The following is a 20,170-nucleotide window of genomic DNA, read 5'->3' on the forward strand; positions in this document are numbered from 1 at the left end:
ATTGTTGGGGCGCCTGGGTGGCTCGGTCGGTTAAGTATCCAGCTTCGACTCAGGTCATTATTTCACGGTTCGTGAGTTCGAGCCCTATGTTGGGCTCTGTGCTGACAGCTCAGAGCCTGAAGCCTGCTTCAGACTCATGCTCTGTCTCACTACCTCTCAAAAAAATAATTTTTTAAAATATTACATTGCTTTAAGAAAACTGAAATAGGGGCACCTAGGTGGCTCAGTAGGCTGAGCGTCTTGACTTCAGCTCAAGTCATGATCTCATAGTTCGTGAGTCTGAGCCCTGCCTGCTTCAGATCCTCTGTACCCCCCCCCCTCTCTGCCCCTACCCCACTGGTGCGGGCACGCAAGTGCAGACTCTCTCTCAAAAATAAACAAACAAAAGAAAAAAAAAAGGAAAACAAATAAAAATAGTATCTTAGAGACTGGCACATTACTATATGCGTATCACAGTGTATTTTTCTAAATGGGGAATACTCTGGTCAACTCACTGACCAATGGCAACTTACCAGACAGCAAGCAGAGTGGTTATGCAGAAGTGTGCTGGGCTTATAAAGATATCAGCAAATATAACATGAGTAAAGGAGAAAAGATATTCCAATGTAATTTTTGGCTATCTCTTCTTCAAGAAGGAGGCAATACCAATGCTTAGGGTACTGCTTTACACACATATAAAGCACTCAACATGCGATGAAAATATGAATGCAATTCTTGACAACTTGCAACAACCCCTGATCAAACCAGAAATGGTTAACGTATCAGTTGTGTAAAAGGTACATACTATATAATTAAAAATTTCCAAAACATGATATATTATAAAAACAAAGAGATCACATATAAGCTATGCCCAGAAAGTGTTATTTCAAAATCACTAAGGTCTATATTATATATACTTTCCAGACTTTGCATAAGTCTTAAAAATATATAACAAAAACCGCACCTCCCATTTCTCAGAAGCACTATTTCCACGTTCACCTGTACCAATGAGATACAATCGTCCAGTTCCATCTGACAAGGTAACCCAGGTAGAAGATGTGAAATGGATAGATGCACAAAGGCGATTGTCGTAGGTTGTCAAATCTGTGGGAAGTCGAAACACCTCTCGTGGTTTTCCTAAAGCAGTATCCTAAAAAGAAGCCCAACATTATTAATGAATCCTTCCTCCCCTTCATCCCTATACACAGAATAAATATCTGCAGTGTACTGGTTAGTCTCTTAAGAGAAGGTGCCTAGAGGATGAGGTGTACTAGCGACTCTCTTCTAACTAATAAAATATGACTGAAGTGATGGTATGTGACTTCTCAAACTTGGTCATAGTTTCTATCACATCTTCTATCTTGCTCTCTTGGACCCACATGGAGAGGGCATAAAGGCTCCTGACAATAACCAGCACACAGTGAGCTGTTTTGGGAGTATATCCTTCAGCCCTAGTTGAGCCTTGAGATCACAGCTCTCCAGGCTGACATCTTGGCTTACAACGTCATAAGAAACCTTCACAGGAACCACCCAGCTACGCCACTCTGATTTCTGACCTACAGAAACTGAGTGAGATGACAAATGTTTTTTATTTCAAGTCACTACATGTTGAAGTAAGATACTACACAGCAACAGACAACTAATACATTGTAGTAATCCGGTCTTCATTCTTCTCTTTTTTTTAATTAAGTTTATTTATTTATTTTTGAGAGAGAGAGTTAAGTGCAGGGTGGAAAGAGAGGGAGACAGAATCCCAAGCAGGCTCCACACTATCAGTGCAGAGCTCCACGTGGGGTTCAAACTCAGGAACCATGATTATGACCTGAGCTGAAATCAAGAATCAGACTGAGCACCCAGGTGTCCCTCTTCATTCTTAAGTTTAGAGTTAACGATCAGTATTTTTAACTAACTGGAAATACTACATCATGTTCTAAATGCCTCCCTAGACATCAGCCTAGACATTTAGACTATTAACAACTTAGGTTATTGTTAACATATTTTTACTGTTATCTATATCCTTACCATTTAAAGCTGTAAGATGGCTCCATCATTAAAATGTTTTACAAGAAAATATATAAAAAGGTCTACATTTCTGGGGCACCTAAGTGGCTCAGCTGGTTAAGCATCCAACTCTTGACTTTGGTTCTGGTCGTGATATCTCAGTTTGAGTTCAGGCCTTGCATGGGGCTCTGCACTGACAGCGCAGAGCCTCCCTGGGATTCTCTCTCTCCCTCTCTCTCTGCCCCTCCCTTGCTGGCGCTCTCTCCCTCTCTCTAAAAATAAGTAAATAAACTTAAAAAAAAAACCAAAAGGTCTACACTTCAGGAAACAGACTTCACCTTATACATCAAAATGTACTCAGCTCAATAATTTGTTGGTGGTGGTGGTGGTATAGCTTTAGTTTTCAGTTAACAGATTTTCCTACAGGCCCAAAATAATTCTTGATTCATGTATTTCATTTTCTGTTCCTATAATTACTTAGATCTGTGTATATATTAACAAAATTTAAGTAAACCATACAAAATGTTGTTACTAGCCACAAGTTTTGTAGTGACCCACTGTCTTTTTCTAAAGCATCCAGTTTAGTTTTCTTTGAAATGGCACCTTCCCTTCTTTTTGTATTCATATTTTACTGATTTACACAATACTGATTAAATAATGAAAATACAATGACAAGCACAGCCGGCAGAAGGATTTTAGAATGACCAAATCTGAGTATTAGTGATGTAAAACTTCACTAGCAGAAACAGAATTGTTATTAGCATAGAAGTACTGAGTGGCCTACTAGCAGTAAACATTAAGCTTACTTTGGGCTTCAATCAGTATATTAAATAGAAGAAATAGAGAATACCAGTTACTCCAGTCACTCAGTTAAATGGAGTCAATAAAGAGATATTTTACTGCAGGTTGATGCCTACGTAGGCATTTAGAACATCATGCGGTATTTCCATTTAGTGAGAAAAAAATGGAGCGGTCAACAAATACTAGAGATTTTCTGGAAAAAAATTACTCTCCCCGACAGCGTGCACAAATTCCACATTCCAGATAAATTAAAAATATAAATGTTTTAAAGAAAAAGTAAAGTAACTTTGTTAGAAGATTAATCATATTTTAATCTCAGGGTGGAGAAAGTCTTCCTGTGAAAAATAACAGACATGTAGGAGACAGGGAGAAAAATATTTGCCACAAAAATAACACAGGACTAGTATCGATAGCATATAAACAGCTTTAACAACTCAACCAGAAATACATTATCACTCAAAATGTTTAACTGGAAAAAGAATATGAGTAGGAAAACTAAGGTTAAAAAAAATTAAGCAGAAAAAAAATCACCTAATACAAGCCCAATCCTATAATCCTTTCTAACATCCTCTTACTGAAACACTATGTGGTTCTCCATGGTGTGGATTCTCTTCTATTGTAAAACGTCATAAATACGTGTTCAACTACAGATGAGTACCTGGCATCTCTGTCTGGAGAGCATTGGTGAAGGAATGGAAGGAATGGTTAATTGTAAAATTCCATCCTTTGGAATACCAAACAACTGTTAAATACACTGAAGTGGATTTAAAAAGATCTCCAAAATAGTAACTGGAAAAAAAGGATGCAGAATATATACAGTAAGAATCCATATATGTTTAAGGAACTAAATGTTGTGGTATGACAGCACAGAATAAGGTGTATACAGACACACGCTAGTCTGTTAGAAAGGAAAAAAAGATCTTTACACAGAGCTTGAGCCTGTTAAATCACTATTCTTCACTTCATACAGAATCATGAAGGTTGTTTTAAACCACTTTTATTTTTTTTTAATGCTTATTTATTTTTGAAAAAGAGAGAGAAAATGAGGGGGGAAGGGGTAGAGAGAGAGGAGAAAAGAGGATCCAAAGCAGGCTCCCGGCTGACAGGACAGAGCCCAATGCAGGGCTTGAACTCATGAAAAGCAAGATCGTGACCAGAGCAGAAGTCAGACGCTTAACCAACTGAACCCCCCTAAACCAATTTCTTTTAAATGTAAGGTTACAGATAACTGAGATTGCTGGAAGTCTAATCATCAGATAAACGATTTCATATCCAATATAATGACTAAGACATTCAAATATATAAATATAAGCTAAAATAAATTAAAATACAAAAGAAAACACAGTATCTCTCTTACATTAGTTAAATGATAGTTTAAGTGAAAGCAATCTGAATGTTCCTAATTTTTGAAATCTAAGTCTCAAAGGGTACATCTAATTTTAAATGGACTGTATGCAATAAAAATATTTTCTTCTGTAAATCTTAGAGTATTAAATTATTTCTGAATAACTTCCATTGACAGTTTTACAAAGTGTCCTCATAATAATGCTTTATGATACTGGCATCTATAATGTTTTAGTCCCACCCAATCATTTTCTTCTTCCAGACCAAAAAAAAAAAAAAAAAAAAAGGTTTATTTAACTATATTCAAACCTATTGAAAATAATTCTGCAGTAACATTTCACAGCTGAATTGCAGAAGAATTAAAATTTCATTGATGAATGGAACATTTACTAAATGACTACATGTACAAGTGTTATATTAAATAAGTGCTTTGACTTTTTGCCATCTCATTCAACTATTACAAAATCTTACGAAATTGAAATCATTATGCACACTTTAAGAGAAAAAGAGCTCTGTTCAAAAATATTAAATAATTTGCCTAGAATTCCACTGGTAAGAAAATGGCAGGGCTAAGATTCAAATCCTGGTTGACCCCAGTCCAAAAATTGTCTCTCCTGTATTCCACACTTTCTTGAGAAGAAACCACTATCCAAGTTTTTCTAAACAAATGATACCTCAGATCTCACTGCAATTTCTGGAATACTCCCCCCCCACACACACACAAGAACAAAGCAAAACAAAACAAAAAACAAACAAAACATTATGAATGCAACTACCATATTCAGTTTTTCTTCAGGCTAACACATTATATAAAATTTTTAATTAAATTCCTGGGTAAATAAAATGTAATACAAAAATTATAAGGTCAATATAGTGTATATAAATGACACAGTAAATCATATATGAACTGTATTTAAGAAATGGATGTATTTAAGAAAAACATCTCTAAACAGGACTTTGAGGGCCTCTTAGTTAACAGCTAAGAAGATGAGGTTTGAATTGACGAGGCATTTTTCTAACACACATACGTTTACAGAAAGCACTACCCAAGTTCAAGGCAAAATGATCAAGCAAAATTAAGCAAGGAAGCCATTTACTAGTATTATTACACACGGACATTTAAAATTTTGCCCTTTTATAAGGAAGTAATCTTTTCTGGAGAAAGGCTTTCATCACTAATAACTGTTAAGCTTATTTGAAAGAAAAACAAAACATCCTTTTTCCTTTTCCCTTTCTCTTTTTTATGCTAAAGCTTAAAAAAATGATGTTTCATTAAGTGGAATTTGAATGAATAATGTCTCTATATAAAACAAAACTTTTAATAATTCATGAAGAACATATAGTTCAACCTTACTCTTCCCTTTTTATTTTTGTCTTTAACCGGGTAAATAAGTGGCTCCCTATTAATAAATGCAATTGTAGAAAATAAGGTAAAATGCAGGTTTAGAGATGCTAATCTGGAGACACTGGCAGGCACCTCAGCTAGACTAACAAGCAGTGAAGGCAGGCATGTCATTAAGTCCATGACAAAGAAAGCCTCACAAATGCTGGTTTCATATGGAATCCACTAACTCTCCTCCCATTCTAAGTGCAATTTAAAGACGCACTATGAGATTACACACTTCTTTAAGATAAACAAAGTAGTTTTTCAGAAAAATGGAAACATAAAGACTGAATGAATTCTCTAAATATTAAGAAACAAAACACATTATTTAAAAAGAGGTCCTAATACCTAACAAAATGACAACATAAGAATTAAATTTTAAGAACTTTTTTTTTTTTTTTTTTTTTTTGCTTTCTTAAAGGCATTTTCGACTTCTTAAAAGCACTCTTCCACCCAACTGGCATTTCTATAAAATTGAGGACTATAAACACACAAATCACACTGACTTGGAAGTAGAACACCTCTATAAACCTGTGTGTTGGGAACTGCTGCCATCTGCTGACTCCTGACGACATCTCAAGGTCAGACACGTGGATTTCCTTTTAGCGCAGATTTAACAAAGGGGAAGTGGGAGTTATTTATAAACCAGCCACAGCAAAAGAACCTCTCAGGGTTTTGTGCATGTGTGCCTTTGACTCAAAAAAACAAAACAAAACAAAACAAAACAAAAAACAACGACAGAAACAAAAACACAAAAATCAGACAGAAAAATGGGTATCAGAACAACTTTTCTGCTTAAAAATAAAAAAAAAAAAAAAAAAGCAAATGTGTAGCCAGTGGCTAACACTCTCCACCTTTCTCCAACACATAACTTCAAACAGCAAGTCAATTTCTTGCTACTGATCTGAAAAATAAGCACGGTATTCTTCTACACCACAGTTGCAGAGTTTTTCAAAACTTGGTCACTGATGGGACTCCTGGGTGGCTCAGTTGGTTAACCATCTGACTCAGCCTAGGTCATGATCTCTCCATTCCCGAGTTCGAGTCCCGTGTCGGGGTCTGTGCTGACAGCTCAGAGCCTGGAGCCTGTTTCGGATTCTGTGTATCCCTCTTTCTCTGCCCCTCCACTACTCACGCTCTGTCTCTGTCTCTCTCTCAAAAGTAAATAAACATTTAAAAAAAAATGTGGTCACTGGACCACAGTCATTTAACATACCTGATAAAATGCAGATTCTCAGACCATGACCAACCTAACATACTGAATCAGAATCTTGAAGAACCATAAACTTAAATTAGCCTTTCTTTTTATCAATTACTCCAAGTGATTCTGATGTGCATTACATACACTTTGAAAACCAAAGACAAAAACTGAACTAAGCAGAAAAAACTAAAACAATCCCAGACATGGGTCTTTAAAAATAAAATAATAAAAATATCCTTCTAAAGTTTGATTAAGGAAAAAGAAAGGACAGAGAAAGGAAAAACAGAAGATAATCTTAAGAGCATGAACATGCAAATTTATAGCAACAAATCTGAAAACTTAAAAAGAAATGAATGATCTTCTCTAACAAAAAAATATATTACAAAATTACCCGGAAAACAGAGTTTGACTAAACCAATTACCATAGAATAAATTGGATAGGTAATTGGAAGACTAACACTGAAAAGGACAAAGGGATAGAAGACAGGTCCAAAAAGGATCTTTATTTAACATATAAGGAATAGATCATTCCAATCTTAAATTGTTCTAGCTCCAGAAAGCTCTCCTTTAGGCCAGCAAAACTTTAATGAAATTCTGACATATTCACCAAAAAAAAAATTAAAGAAACCACTATAATTTGTGAAAGTACAAATATTTGAAAAATAAAATATCAGAAAATAGAAGCCAATATTGTATGAAAAGAATATATTCTTACCAAAAAAGGTTTATCCCAGGAAATTAAGCAATTTAATAAATGTATCAATTTAATTCACTACATTGATAATTAACGAAAAGCATATAATCATTAACAGTAAGTGGGTGCTGAAAAGCATTTGATAAAATACAGCGGAACAGAAACCGAAGGAAGCAACTTTAAAAAAATGAAGGGGCACGTGGGTGGTTCAATCGGTTAAGTGTCTGACTTTGGCTCAGGTCATGATCTCATGGATTGTGGATTCAAGCCCCACATAGGGCTCTGTGCTGACAGCTCAGAGCCTGGAGCTGCTTCAGATTCTATGTCTCCCTCTCTCTCTGTCCCACCCCCACTCATGCTCTGTTTCTCTCTGTCTCTCAAAAATAAATAAGTGTTAAATAAACAAACATTTAAAAAAAATAAAATAAAATAATAAAGGCTATTTATCAAAACCAACAGTATTTTCTTAAGTGAATTTAAAAGCCATTATAATTAAAATCAAGAGCTAAACAAGGATACCTGCAACCCCCATTATTATTCAACATTGTTCAGAGGTTCTATCTTGTAACAGCAATAAGACAAAAATGGAATAGCAGGGGAATGTTATTTCCATGTTCAAAAACATTAGAAAAGGAGAGATAAAACTGTTTCTTGTTGCTGATGATATAATTGTACCTTTTGAAAACCTAAATGGGAGTAAGTAAAAATTACTAAATTATCAAATAAGGTGGCTGTTATTTCAATGTTTATACAATAAGCATCTAAAAAATAGCAAAACTTTATTAACAATGGGCTGAAACCTCAAAATTCTTAAGAATAAATTTAATAAAATGAGCATAAAGTCAAAGGAAAACTATAAAACTCTTACTTAAGGACATAAAAGCATACCTAAATAAATTGAAAGACATACCATGTTCTGGGGTGGAAAAAAAAATCATAAAAATACCATTTCTCTCCAAAACAATATAAATTCCCCACTGCAGGAAAAAACTGGAGATTTCTCTAATTTTAACTAGACTGACTCTGGCCACCAGGCCCAGCTAAACATAGGGGTAAAGAACTCTACTGAAAGAAAAGAGGGGAATGAGTTAGATCCCCACATATTAAAAGATGGTACCACAAACTTTTTCCTTTTGCTTGCATCTCAGAAAACAGGATCATGCCTTATACCCCTCAGACAAGAACCTAGAGGACTCCTCTCTGGGGACAACTCTCCAGCCCAGGAGATAAACCTGCAAAAACTAAAATTTGGAGCCAGGGATCCTCAAACATAGTGTCACCTCACCAGCTGAAAAAAAAAAGGTATACGGTAGGTCTTTTCCATACAAGATCTAATACATTACAAGATCTAATAAATTAATATTAGAGTGTGTATTATACACCTTTTCTTTCTTTTTTTTTTTAAATGTTTATTTATTTTTGAGAGAGAGAGAGACAGAGTGTGAGCAGAGGAGGGGCAGAGAGAGAGGGAGACCGAATCTGGAGCAGGCTCCAGGCTCTGAGCTGTCAGCACAGAGACTAATGCGGGGCTCAATCTCACAAAATGTGAGATCATGACCCGAGCCGAAGTCAGACACTTGACCGACTGAGCCACCAGGCGCCCCTATTATACTGAATAATTCAAGGACCTTAGCTAAACAGAGAATGCATATGAAGTGCTCAAAGAGTTCAAGGATGAGATGATAAATGAGAACTATGAAAGAAAGCAACTTCTTGAAAGGAAACTTTCAAGCCCTGTGTTCTAAATTATGATACCTTATTGCTTGTCAATAAAAATTAAAAACAAAAACTTCCTAATTTTATCAGGAAGCTAAACAAACTTAAATATACATTATACATATGGAAAGGTGTATACTTTTTTGAACAAAAGAGATTGTTATTTCAATGTCAAGTTCAAACTGGGGAAGCAAGAGAAAGAAATTCAGTTGACCCTTGGACAATGAAGGTTTGAGCTGCAACAGTTCACTTATAAGTGAATGTTTTACAATTCAGTACTGTAAACCTATTTTTTCTCTTATGATTTTCTCAGTAACATTTTCTTTTCTCTAGCTTACTTTATTGTAGGAATACAGTATACAATACATACAACATATAAAATATGTGTTAATCAAGATTTCTGGTCAACAGTATGCTATTAGTTAAGTTTTGGGGGAGTCAAAACTAGTACTTTTCTATTGCACAGTGGAGGAGGGGTTTAATGCTCAGATTCCCAGTGTTGTTCAGGGTCAACTGTAGTTCATATTCTGCTGTGAATTAATAAACTGGAAGAGACTATTTTGTATGATGCAGAATTCCCAGTGCCTATGACAATGTGTAACATATAGCCGGTATTCAATAAATATGTTGAAGATTCAGTGAATAGTACAAATCAGACTATGTGACTGAGTTAGGCTCTGGAAGTCAGTATTCTTAGGGAATTTACAGATATTAGATTTGTCTTCCTAAAAAAACAAAACACAACAGAATCTAAAAAATATAAAAGCCCTTAAAGTTAAAAGACACAATAAAATACAAGTTATGCATATGTAGAGTATGGGCATGTATAATCATGTATAGGTAATAATACACTGCACATGTATGTCAGGCATTTGGCTCATATGTACAGACTATCCTAGTACATAGTGTATATAGAGTGTGTATGTATACAGTGTTTTTATTTTTAATGAGCCTATAAGTAGAGAAACTAAACTAAATAAGGAATTGTAACTAGTTATTCTAATATGTCCACAGAAGCTAGCAAATAGGTCAGGAAAAGGGATCAAAGACATATTAGTCTTTGTCCAGATTCCATGTCAAATAAGCACTCTTATTAAAATTACAGTATTTGAGGGGTTCCTGGTGGCTCAGTTGGTTGAGCATCCAACTTCTGCTCAGGTCATGATCTCACAGTTCCTGGGTTTGAGTCCCACATTGGGCTCTGTGCTGACAGCTCAGAGCCTGAAGCCTACTTTGGATTCTCTCTCTCTTTCTCTTTCTCTCTCGCTCTCTCTCTCTCTCTCTCTCACTCACTCTCACTCTCTCTCTGCCCCTCCCCCACTTGTGCGCATGTGCACTTTCTCTCAAAAGTAAATAAACACCAAAAAAATTTTTTTAATAAAATTTTTTTAATTTACAGTATTTGATTTCCTTTGAAAACTTTCCAATGGGAGAAGAAAACTATATTGACCAGTCCACACTGCTTATAGGATTTCAAATGCTACCATTAAACTTTCTTTCCACATTTCCAATCAATCTTGTGATTTAAATTGGAAATTAGTATCCCAAATCACAGTTATCAACAAGTAAACTGATAAAACCAAGCTTCTGGCCCAAAACTGTGACCCTACCATATCCTCTCCCAGCCAAGCATAGTACAAAAATGAATCAAAGAATCAATTATCTTTTTAATATTTCTCTTGGCTTAACACATGACTGTTCCTCCCTCCCTTCACACCCTGGCTTCTGCTCACCTTGCCATCCTCATCTCCAACCAAAGCCTGCATACATACTATTTTGGTCCTTCCATACATACACTGTGTTTTAGCAAACCAATCTAGAGTGCCTGTAGTGCACACATGTGCCTGTGGAAGTTTGCTGAATGTGCCTTTTAAGTCATGTGCAGACACAGCTGCCTCAATCTGCATGGCAAATTAACTGATCCTTCAAAATTCTGTTAAAGTGACAACTCCTCTGAAACTTCTTGGAACACTTCATCTCTCAACATTTATCATTTCCTCCTCTGTACTAGGTCTGCATCTTATCCCTACTTCCACTGTTACATGTTATCAATTTATTTGTGTATGTGGCTACTAAGCATAATAGCATTCAATAAATGTTTGCTGAGGAATATATATAAAGTATATATTTGTAACATATAATAGATATTTATACGTATAATAAAAATATATAACTAAGTATATATAATATAGAAGTAAATATTTATTATTCAGTAAAGTTATTTATCTCAATAAACCAGACTCATACCTGAACCCAGAGAAGAAATAAGAAGAGGAAGATCCTATCAAGAATGAAAAGACAACTACAAAGGATAAGAACAAGCTTTAAACAGTTGTTGTTATTTCAACAAACATACTGACCAAATCTTCTGCTTGATGGCAGGATTATAGAAAAATAAGAAAAACCCAGGGCCTAGACCAAGGGTTGGCAAACTATAGTCAATGAGCTTGGAATGCAGTCACATTCATTCATTTACATATCGTCTAACGCTGTTCTCACACTACCACACCAAAACCGAGCAGTTGTGACATAAGACTGTCTAACCTACAAACTGTACAATATTTATTATTTGGCCCTATGCAGAAAAAGTCTTGCAAACCTCTGGCCTAGAAGGAATTAAAAGTCCACATAGATCTGAGAGCCAATGGTTTGAATATTCCCAGAGGAGCAAAGTGAGGATGTCAGGGAAAGCTTAATAGAAGAGATGGTTTGCTAGGTCTTAAGTAAAGACCGGGAAGCAACCTGGCAAGAACTAAGAAAAAATGTTCCAGGTAGAGTTAATCACATGAAAAATGAGCAGAGGACAACAGGATACAGGGCATGTCTCAGTAACTGCAAGAGTTGGTATTGCTAGAGACTAGTGTACAAAATGGCAAAACACAAGGTTGGAGAGAAGAGCACAATAAACTGTATATACCAATGAGGAGTTTGTATTTTAAAAATAGATCACTTTGTGTTTACACTTGCTAAAAAAAATAAAAAACAGACATACAGAAAAAACAAACTACCTCTGGAAGGACACACCGGACTCTAATAAAAAGAATTTACAAGAAAACACAAATAAATGGAAAGATATTCCATTCTCATGGATTGGAAGAATCAATATTGTTAAAATGTCTATACTACCCAAAGCAATCTACAGATTCAACGCAATCCCAATTAAAACTCCAATGGCATTTTTCACAGAAATACAACAATCCTCAAATTTGTATGGAACTACAAAAGACCTCAAAAAACTAAAGCAATCTTGAGAAAGAAGGAACAAAGCTGGAGGCATCATGCTTCCTGATTTCAAAATACTTTACAAAGCTACAATCATCAAAACAGTATGGAAGTGGAGGTCAATGAGACAGAACAGAGTCCAGCAATAAAATCACACATATATGATCAATTAATTTACAATGAAAGAGCCAAGAGTATACATTAGGGAAAAGACAGCCTTTTCAATAAATGGTCTTCAAAAAACCGGACAGCCACATGCAAAAGAATGAAACTGGACCCCTATATCATACACAAAAATAAACTGGATTAAAGACTTGAATGTAACCTGAAGCCATAAAACTACCAAAAGAGAACATAAGTGGTAAACTCCTTGACATTGGTCTTAGCAACGATTTTTTGAATCTGACACCAAAAGCAAAGGCAACAAAAACAAAAATAAATGAGTGGAACTACATCAAACTAAACAGCTTCTGCAAAGCAAAGGAAATGATCAACAAAATGAAAAGTCAACCTAGGGAATGAGAGAAAATATTTGCAAATCATAGGGTATCAAAATATATAAAGAACTTATACAATAGCAACCCACCCTCCCCCCCAAAAAAAATCCACAAAAAATCTGATTAAAAAATGGGAGTGGTGCCTGGGTGGCTCAGTCGGTTAAGCGTCCAACTCTGGATTTCAGCTCAGGTCATGATCTCCCAGTTTGTGAGTTTGAACCCCGCATCAGGCTCTGCGTTGACAGCACAGAGTCTGCTTTGGATTCTCTCTCTGCCCCTCCCCTGCTCTGCTCTCTCTCAAAATAAATAAATAAACATGCTTAAAAAATGGGCAGAGCATCTGAGCATTTTTCCAAAGAAGACCTAGAGACAGCCAACAACTATATGAAAACTTGCTTGATATCACTCATCATCAGAGAAATGCAGATCAAAACCACAATGAGATTACCACTGCATACCTACCAGAATGGTTATTATCAAAAAGACAAGAAGTAACAAGTGTTGGAAAAGATGTGGAGAAAAGGAAATTCTCATGTACTGCTGGTGGGAATGTAAACTGGTGCAGCCACTATGGAAAACAGTATGAAGGTTTCTCAAAAAGTAAAAATAGAACTACCCTATGACCCAGTGATTCCACTTCTGGATATTTATCCCAAGAAAATAAAAACACTAACTTGAAAAGATACATGTATCCTTATGTTCACTGCAGCATTATTTACAATAGTCAAAAAACAAACAAAAAACCTAAGTGTCCATCAATAGATGAATGGGTAAAGGAAATGTGTCATTATATAAAAAGTGGAATATTTTATTTAGCCATAAAAAGGAATGAAACTTGCCCTTGGCGACAATATGGACGGTCCTTAAGGGCATCTTGCTAAGTGACATAAGTCAGAAAAGACAAATAACCTATTAATCTTACATGTGGAATAAAAAAAAATTCAATCCATGATTCTGTAGATGCAATGTAGAGGTGTGCTAGAAAGAGCAGAGAGCAGTTAGGAAGCTATTATCATTCTACTGACCGTTTAAAGCAAATACATTAACAATCTATTGTGGAATTTACAACATATGAAGTAAAATATAGGACAAAAATAGCTTGAAGGGTAAAAGGGAAATAGAAGGAATTACTACCATAAAGTTTTAGTGTTAGAGGCAGACTATTACCATTTAAGGATGAATACTACAATCTCTACATTAACCATTAAAAAAAAAATAATAGTACAAACAGGTTTAGATAAAAAGCCAAGAGAAAATTAAATGGAATTTTAAGAAAATTTGACTAATTCTAAAACAGGTAGGAACAAAGGGATAAAGAACAAAGAACAGATGGGACAAACTGAAAAGACAGGAAAATGGTAACATAAACCCAACCATATCAGTAATTACATTAAATATAAATGTCCTAAGCCCTTCATTTAAAGGACAGATTGTCATGCTAGATACAAAACAAGACCCAACTATATGTTGTTTATAAGAGACACATTTTAAAAATAACAACACTGTCATGTTAGGATGGTTGAGTGGTCTAAGGCATCAGACTAAAAACAACAACACTGATAAAGTGAAAGAAAAAAGACAGAAAAAGATGAATACTACTAATAAAAAAAGCTATCACACTATATTAATATTGGAAGATTTTAAGACAAACAAAAATCATTCCCAGAGTCTAGAGATAAAAAGGGCATTTCATAATGCTAAAAGGACAAATCCATAGCAGACAAAATGTTTGTGCCTCAATTAGCATGATTAAAAATACATAAAGCAAGAATTAAAAGAAAAAATAAACAAATTCACTGTCATAGTCAGAGTTAATACTTCACATTAGAAAAAGCAGACATGAACAGTTACATTAATATTGATTTATAAAATCCATTAGAATTGTTGCTCATTGGTGGGTGTGGAGGGGAATAATAAGTGATAAGAACAAAGGGAAAAATTAAAATTGAATTAAACAGAACAGAGCTTTATATAGATTAACAATAGGATTCCATAGATTAAAGATATGTGTACCTCAATTCTCTGGATATCAGATTTTTTTTTTTTTATATTTGTTTATTTTTGAGAGACAGAGAGAGACAGTGCTAGCAAGGGAGGGGCAAAAGAGAGAGAGAGAGAGAGAGAGACAGAATCAGAAGCAGGCTCCAGGCTCTGAGCTGACCTGAGCCAAAGTCGGACGCTTAACCAACTGAGCCACCCAGGTGCCCCTGGACATCAGATTAAAAATGAAAATTAAGAATCAGATTTATTGGAAAATCCTCTTATTACAGGTATTTTTCTTACCAGCATCACTGTTAAATTCATAACTCTTCCAAGGTTATCAATGTAGTAGACGCTGTCTTGATACCATGAATCACTGTGTAGGTAATTATACATTCCAAAAGCATGCATGTGTTCCAGTGTATATTGATCATCTCGAAGTTTTACTTCTGCCACAGCTGAAATACAAGAAGAATAAACATAAATACAGGTTTCACTTTTGATTATTTCTTTCTGCAGAATGCTCACAAGGTGAAGAAATCACAGAATGCTAATCACAAAGGCTTTAAGAACAAATTCACTATATTATTTATTCTAAAACAATTTTTAGACACCCACTAGGCACTGTGTGTAGAGGATAAACAATGAATCAAACTGGCATGATCCCTGACAGTGGCCATAAGAGATAGGGTTTTTCATGCCATAACATCTTTTCTTTTAGGCACCTCTTCCTTATAATTATGAATAAAAAGAATGGGGAAATTCTAAAATTGGAGGATTTCCTGTCTCTGGGGCAAATATTAAGTCCATTTTATGTAGAGTTTTTATAGTTTTTAAAATGCTTTCACCTCTATATCTCTATATCTCATTTCTTTCATCTCTATATCTCATTAATTTTTTTTTACCACACATTAAGAAATAGAGAATGTTTTCATTATTTTGTTTCATAATTATGGAAATAAATGTAAGAACAAATGGTGATTTCTCCAATGTTTTATCAAATTTTTCCCAAGAGTACAGAACAAAATATTCTACCTGGACTAGAAACGAGGCTTCCTGAAGAACAGTGTTTTGCACTGGGCATTAAGCGATTTCCATAACTTTATTTTACTTTTCTCCACCTTTATTGTGATATAATTGGCATATTACACTGTGTAAGTTTAAAGTGTATAACATAATATACTTTATATACGAACATATTGTGAAATGATCAGCATAGTAAATTTACTTAACACATCATCCGTCACCTAGTTATTTTTTTCTTGTGATGAGAACTTTTAAGATCCACTCTCTTTACTATTTCCATAATTTTATTCGGCTAAATGTAATCTCACTCTACCTTCCTTCACATGCAGATAGGAACCCTTACCACTCAGGGCTGCCCATGACGTAGAATTAATTTCTGCTCTGACAGAAAATATAAAAGTAAACTATGCTGGGCCAATACCTTACCTTAATATAAAACTCAACTTACTGTATTCTAATTTCAAGTGTTTTCTTTTTTTTTCCATAATGTTCATCTGTTCCTACTTCTATTACCTGCTTTGAGGCCTGGCCGACTTATATTTATTCTCTGATTCATTCAGCAATAATTCAATAGGCACCAATGACACAATGATGAGCAAAGAGCACAGAATCTACCTCTTCAGCACTCATGATTCAGTAAGGAAATGGACATTAGTCAAATAATTCATAAGTAAATATATAATGAAACTGCAATAAATGTTTGGAAGAAAAAGTTACTGGGTACCATAACACTGGGCACTGATCTGTGGAGGAGGCGAATTAATGAAAGCTTTCAGAAATATGACCCACGCTAGAAAGGATATAAGGTAAAGTTAACTTATGAAGAAATATATCTACACACACACACACACACACACACACACACACACACACACACCCCTACTTATCATAGGCAGAAGGAAAAGCAGACAAAAGCAGGAGGAAAAATTTGTGTTCAAAGAAACAAAAGATGGCTAACTACAAAGCACCATGGAGAACTGTACAAGAAAAGGCTACAGATAAACAGCTAGGGAACTAGGAAGGAATTGGATCATGAAAGACCTTGTCTTTATCGGTAAACTTAATGTAATTCATTTAAGAGTTTTTAAGCAGAAGAGTAAAGTTCAGATTCAAATTTATAAAAGATTACTTATAAGTACAATATGTAACACAGACGAAAGCAAAGCAAGGTAAAATCCACTGTGAATATTAATAAAGGGAACTCTCACTAGAAGTACAGAAAGAAGGGAGGCCAGAAGGGGGAACCCCCACCACTCAACATCAGTTACAGGAAGAACTGGCAACTGCAGACCACAACAGAAGAATATTCAATAGAAGAATCTTCAATTACAGGCCCCAACAGGGAAAAGATATACACTGCATCTCCTACAAGAAGCGGGACTACTCTTGTAACATAGCTAATGAGAAATCAACATTACCCTGTAGTTTTGCTGTTCTCCAATGACTTTCTTTTATTCAAAACAATTCTTCCCAACTTCCTCCTCCTTCTCCATAAAATAACATTCTTCTCCTTTGTTTGCTGGACTTGCCGATGGTTTTGCCAAAGTTTGCATGTCCCGAATTACAATTCTCTAATAATCCCAAATAAACCCATTCTGCTGATAAAATAACTTGGGTTTTTTTCTTCAATTTTTTTTAAAGTTCATTTATTTTTGAGACAGAGACAGAGCATGAGTGGGGGAAGGGAAGAGAGAGAGAGGGAGACACAGAATCTGAAGCAGGTTCCAGGCTCTGAGCTGTCAGCTTAGAGCTCAACACGGGGCTCGAACTTAAAAACTGAGAGTTCATGACCTGAGAGGAAGTCGGATGCTTAACTGACCAAACCACCAGGTGCCCCGGGTGTTTTATTTTCAAGGTTTATGCCATAAAATCATTATAAATTTAGTTATGGATTTGATGAAGGTTGAGGAAATTGCTATTATATGATTCAAGGAAGTATTTATTTTATAAGGAACAGTTAGAAGTACATATTCCACTGATTAGGAGGGAAACAATCACCAATTCTTGGTTTTCTAGCACCACTGTGTGGATGAAACTCAATACTGCAAGAAATGTACATGGTAAAATAATGGCCCAAAGCAATAATACTAGACAATGACACGACAAATACATTTACTTCATATCTGTGCCAAAGCCCCCGGGCAATCCCAAACAAGAGGCTTCTTAGCCCTCTGCCTTATTACAACCTCTCATCTGTGAACATAAGGATCTGGAAAACTATTATTAGATGACTATGATATAGTCTAAGTCTTTTGTTGTTGCATTCTGACAAGATAATTTATGTAAGTTATTTGGACACAGAAATGAGGATTGGGCATATTACATACTTAATAGTTTGTAAAAGCTGTTAGTATATAGAAAAAAGCTGCATCTCTGGCCTCAAATGAGAAAGGTGAAGTTATCATTGCATTTTTCATGTCAACCACCTTGAGTTTATAAAAGGAGAGGCAGAGTAATTGAAAGGCAAAAGCAGTGGAAAGCCTCCCAAGAAAGGAGGGGGAAAGCAAGGAGTATTAAATCTCTGCTGGGTTCGTGGAAATAGTGGAAGGGGAACCTCTTTAACAGAAGGCTAAGAGGCCAGAGTAGTAAAAATTTTATTATTTATTATTATCTTGCATTAGAAATAAAAGAGCTTTGCTAAAAATTCCTTCTCTTTCAGTCTTTTAAAAAGAACTTAGGGCCTGACAAGAAGAAAATTTCCCTTAATCTTTACCTAAATTTCTTTTTTTTTATGTTTTTATTTTATTTTTGAGACACACAGTGAGAGCGGGGGAGGGGCAGAGAGAGAGGGACAGAGTCTGAAGCAGGCTCCAGGATCTGAGCTGTCAGCATAGGGCCCAACGTGGGGCTTGAACTCACAGATGCGAGATCATGACCTGAGCCGAAGTCAGGCACCCAATCGACTGAGCCACCCAGGGGCCCCATCTTTACCTAAATTTCTTACAAAACCTGTATGAAACCTCAAAAACCTGTATTTCTCATTCATAAATTATGTACTGAATATCTACTATGTGTACTGTGCTTGGCAGTGGATATAACACTAGTAAGTATAAAACAGACATGATCCTTGTAATGGCGTTAACAATGGTTACAATTACTGCTTCTTGTCCTTTCAAAATACACTACTACATTGAACCACGTGAAATTGCCAATATTCAACTCTTTTGACCCAATTAAATATGATTCATTCTAATACCGATAGAAGCAAAGTATAGTACTTTTAAAAAAGCAGGGGTAAAGGCAAAGAACATTAAATGTTAACTTACGGAGGTCACTTCTTAGATTATTTATCTTTTAATCATACCCAATGAATTAAGTCTTCTGGCCAAGTTACTTACTGAGTTTGCTATTTGTGTATAAAAAAAGATAAAAATGCAAAAAAAAACAACAAAAAACAAAAAAAAAAACAAGAGTACAGTAGCCCCCCAGCCCACTCCCCTTATCTGCAAGGCATACGTCCTAAGATCCCCAGTGGATGCTTAAAATCAGATACTGATCCCTATATATATTGTTTTTTCCTATACATACATACGAATAATAAAGTTTAATTTGTAAATTAGGCCTAGTCAGAAATTAATAACTAATAATAAAATAAAGCAATTGTAACAATATACTATCATAAAAGCTACATGAATGTGGTCTCTCTCTCAAAATATCTTATTGTACTGTACTCACCCTTCTTCTTGTGATGACTTGAGATGATAACATGCCTGTATGATCAGATGAAGTGATGTGAATGACACAGGCACTGTGATATAGTGTTAGGCTACTGCTGATCTTCTGACAGTATGTCAGAAGGAGGATCGTCTCTGCTTCTACACTGCAGTTGACATGGGTAACTGAAACTGTAGAGAGCAAAACTAAAACTGTAACTACTGTGCAAGTCTGTATCATGAATTCTGAAGCAAGATTTATGGAACACAGCAGAAATAGAATTCAGAGCATTGTTCCCACTAACCTATTTTATACAATGTTTCTGCAAAAATTAATACAGTCATCTACCACTCTTCCCCATATTTTCCACCCTAAGAGCAGATATCAATTTTACAGTAAACTCTACATAAATCCAACAGTGACATAGCTCTTTTCTTCCTTTAGTCCAACTATAGCCTAAATCTTCACCGGCTTCTATTCTCCCTCCCCTGAAGAAATAGCCCATAGATCATTAGAAAAGGCATGAGCTTTGGAGTCTGATTTGCCAGTGTCAAGTGGCTTTATTAAGTTACTAGCCTTTCCACCCCATCTCCTCATCTGTAATGAAAATCAGTAATACTTGTCCTATGAAATTAGTAACAAGCTTAACTTTAAACATGTAAATGGTATTC

The 20,170-nt window shown here is 35.4% G+C and overlaps 1 protein-coding gene across 1 annotated transcript in view; it reads right to left on the minus strand.

The window, feature by feature from the left end:
* The window catches only part of NUDCD1 (NudC domain containing 1), a 75,345-nt gene that overhangs the window by 46,932 nt on the left and 8,243 nt on the right, over positions 1 to 20,170 (minus strand). The window contains exons 2-3 of the mRNA XM_019467848.2: positions 15,123 to 15,277; positions 944 to 1,129 (exon numbers count right to left, since the gene is read on the minus strand). Of these exons, the coding sequence (XP_019323393.1) occupies positions 944 to 1,129; positions 15,123 to 15,277 (341 nt within the window). The remainder of the gene's footprint in view (positions 1 to 943; positions 1,130 to 15,122; positions 15,278 to 20,170) is intronic.

The sequence above is a fragment of the Panthera pardus genome, unplaced genomic scaffold, assembly GCF_024362965.1.
Source record: "Panthera pardus isolate Hobbes unplaced genomic scaffold, ASM2436296v1 HiC_scaffold_7, whole genome shotgun sequence".
NCBI classification, from domain to species: Eukaryota; Metazoa; Chordata; class Mammalia; order Carnivora; family Felidae; genus Panthera; species Panthera pardus.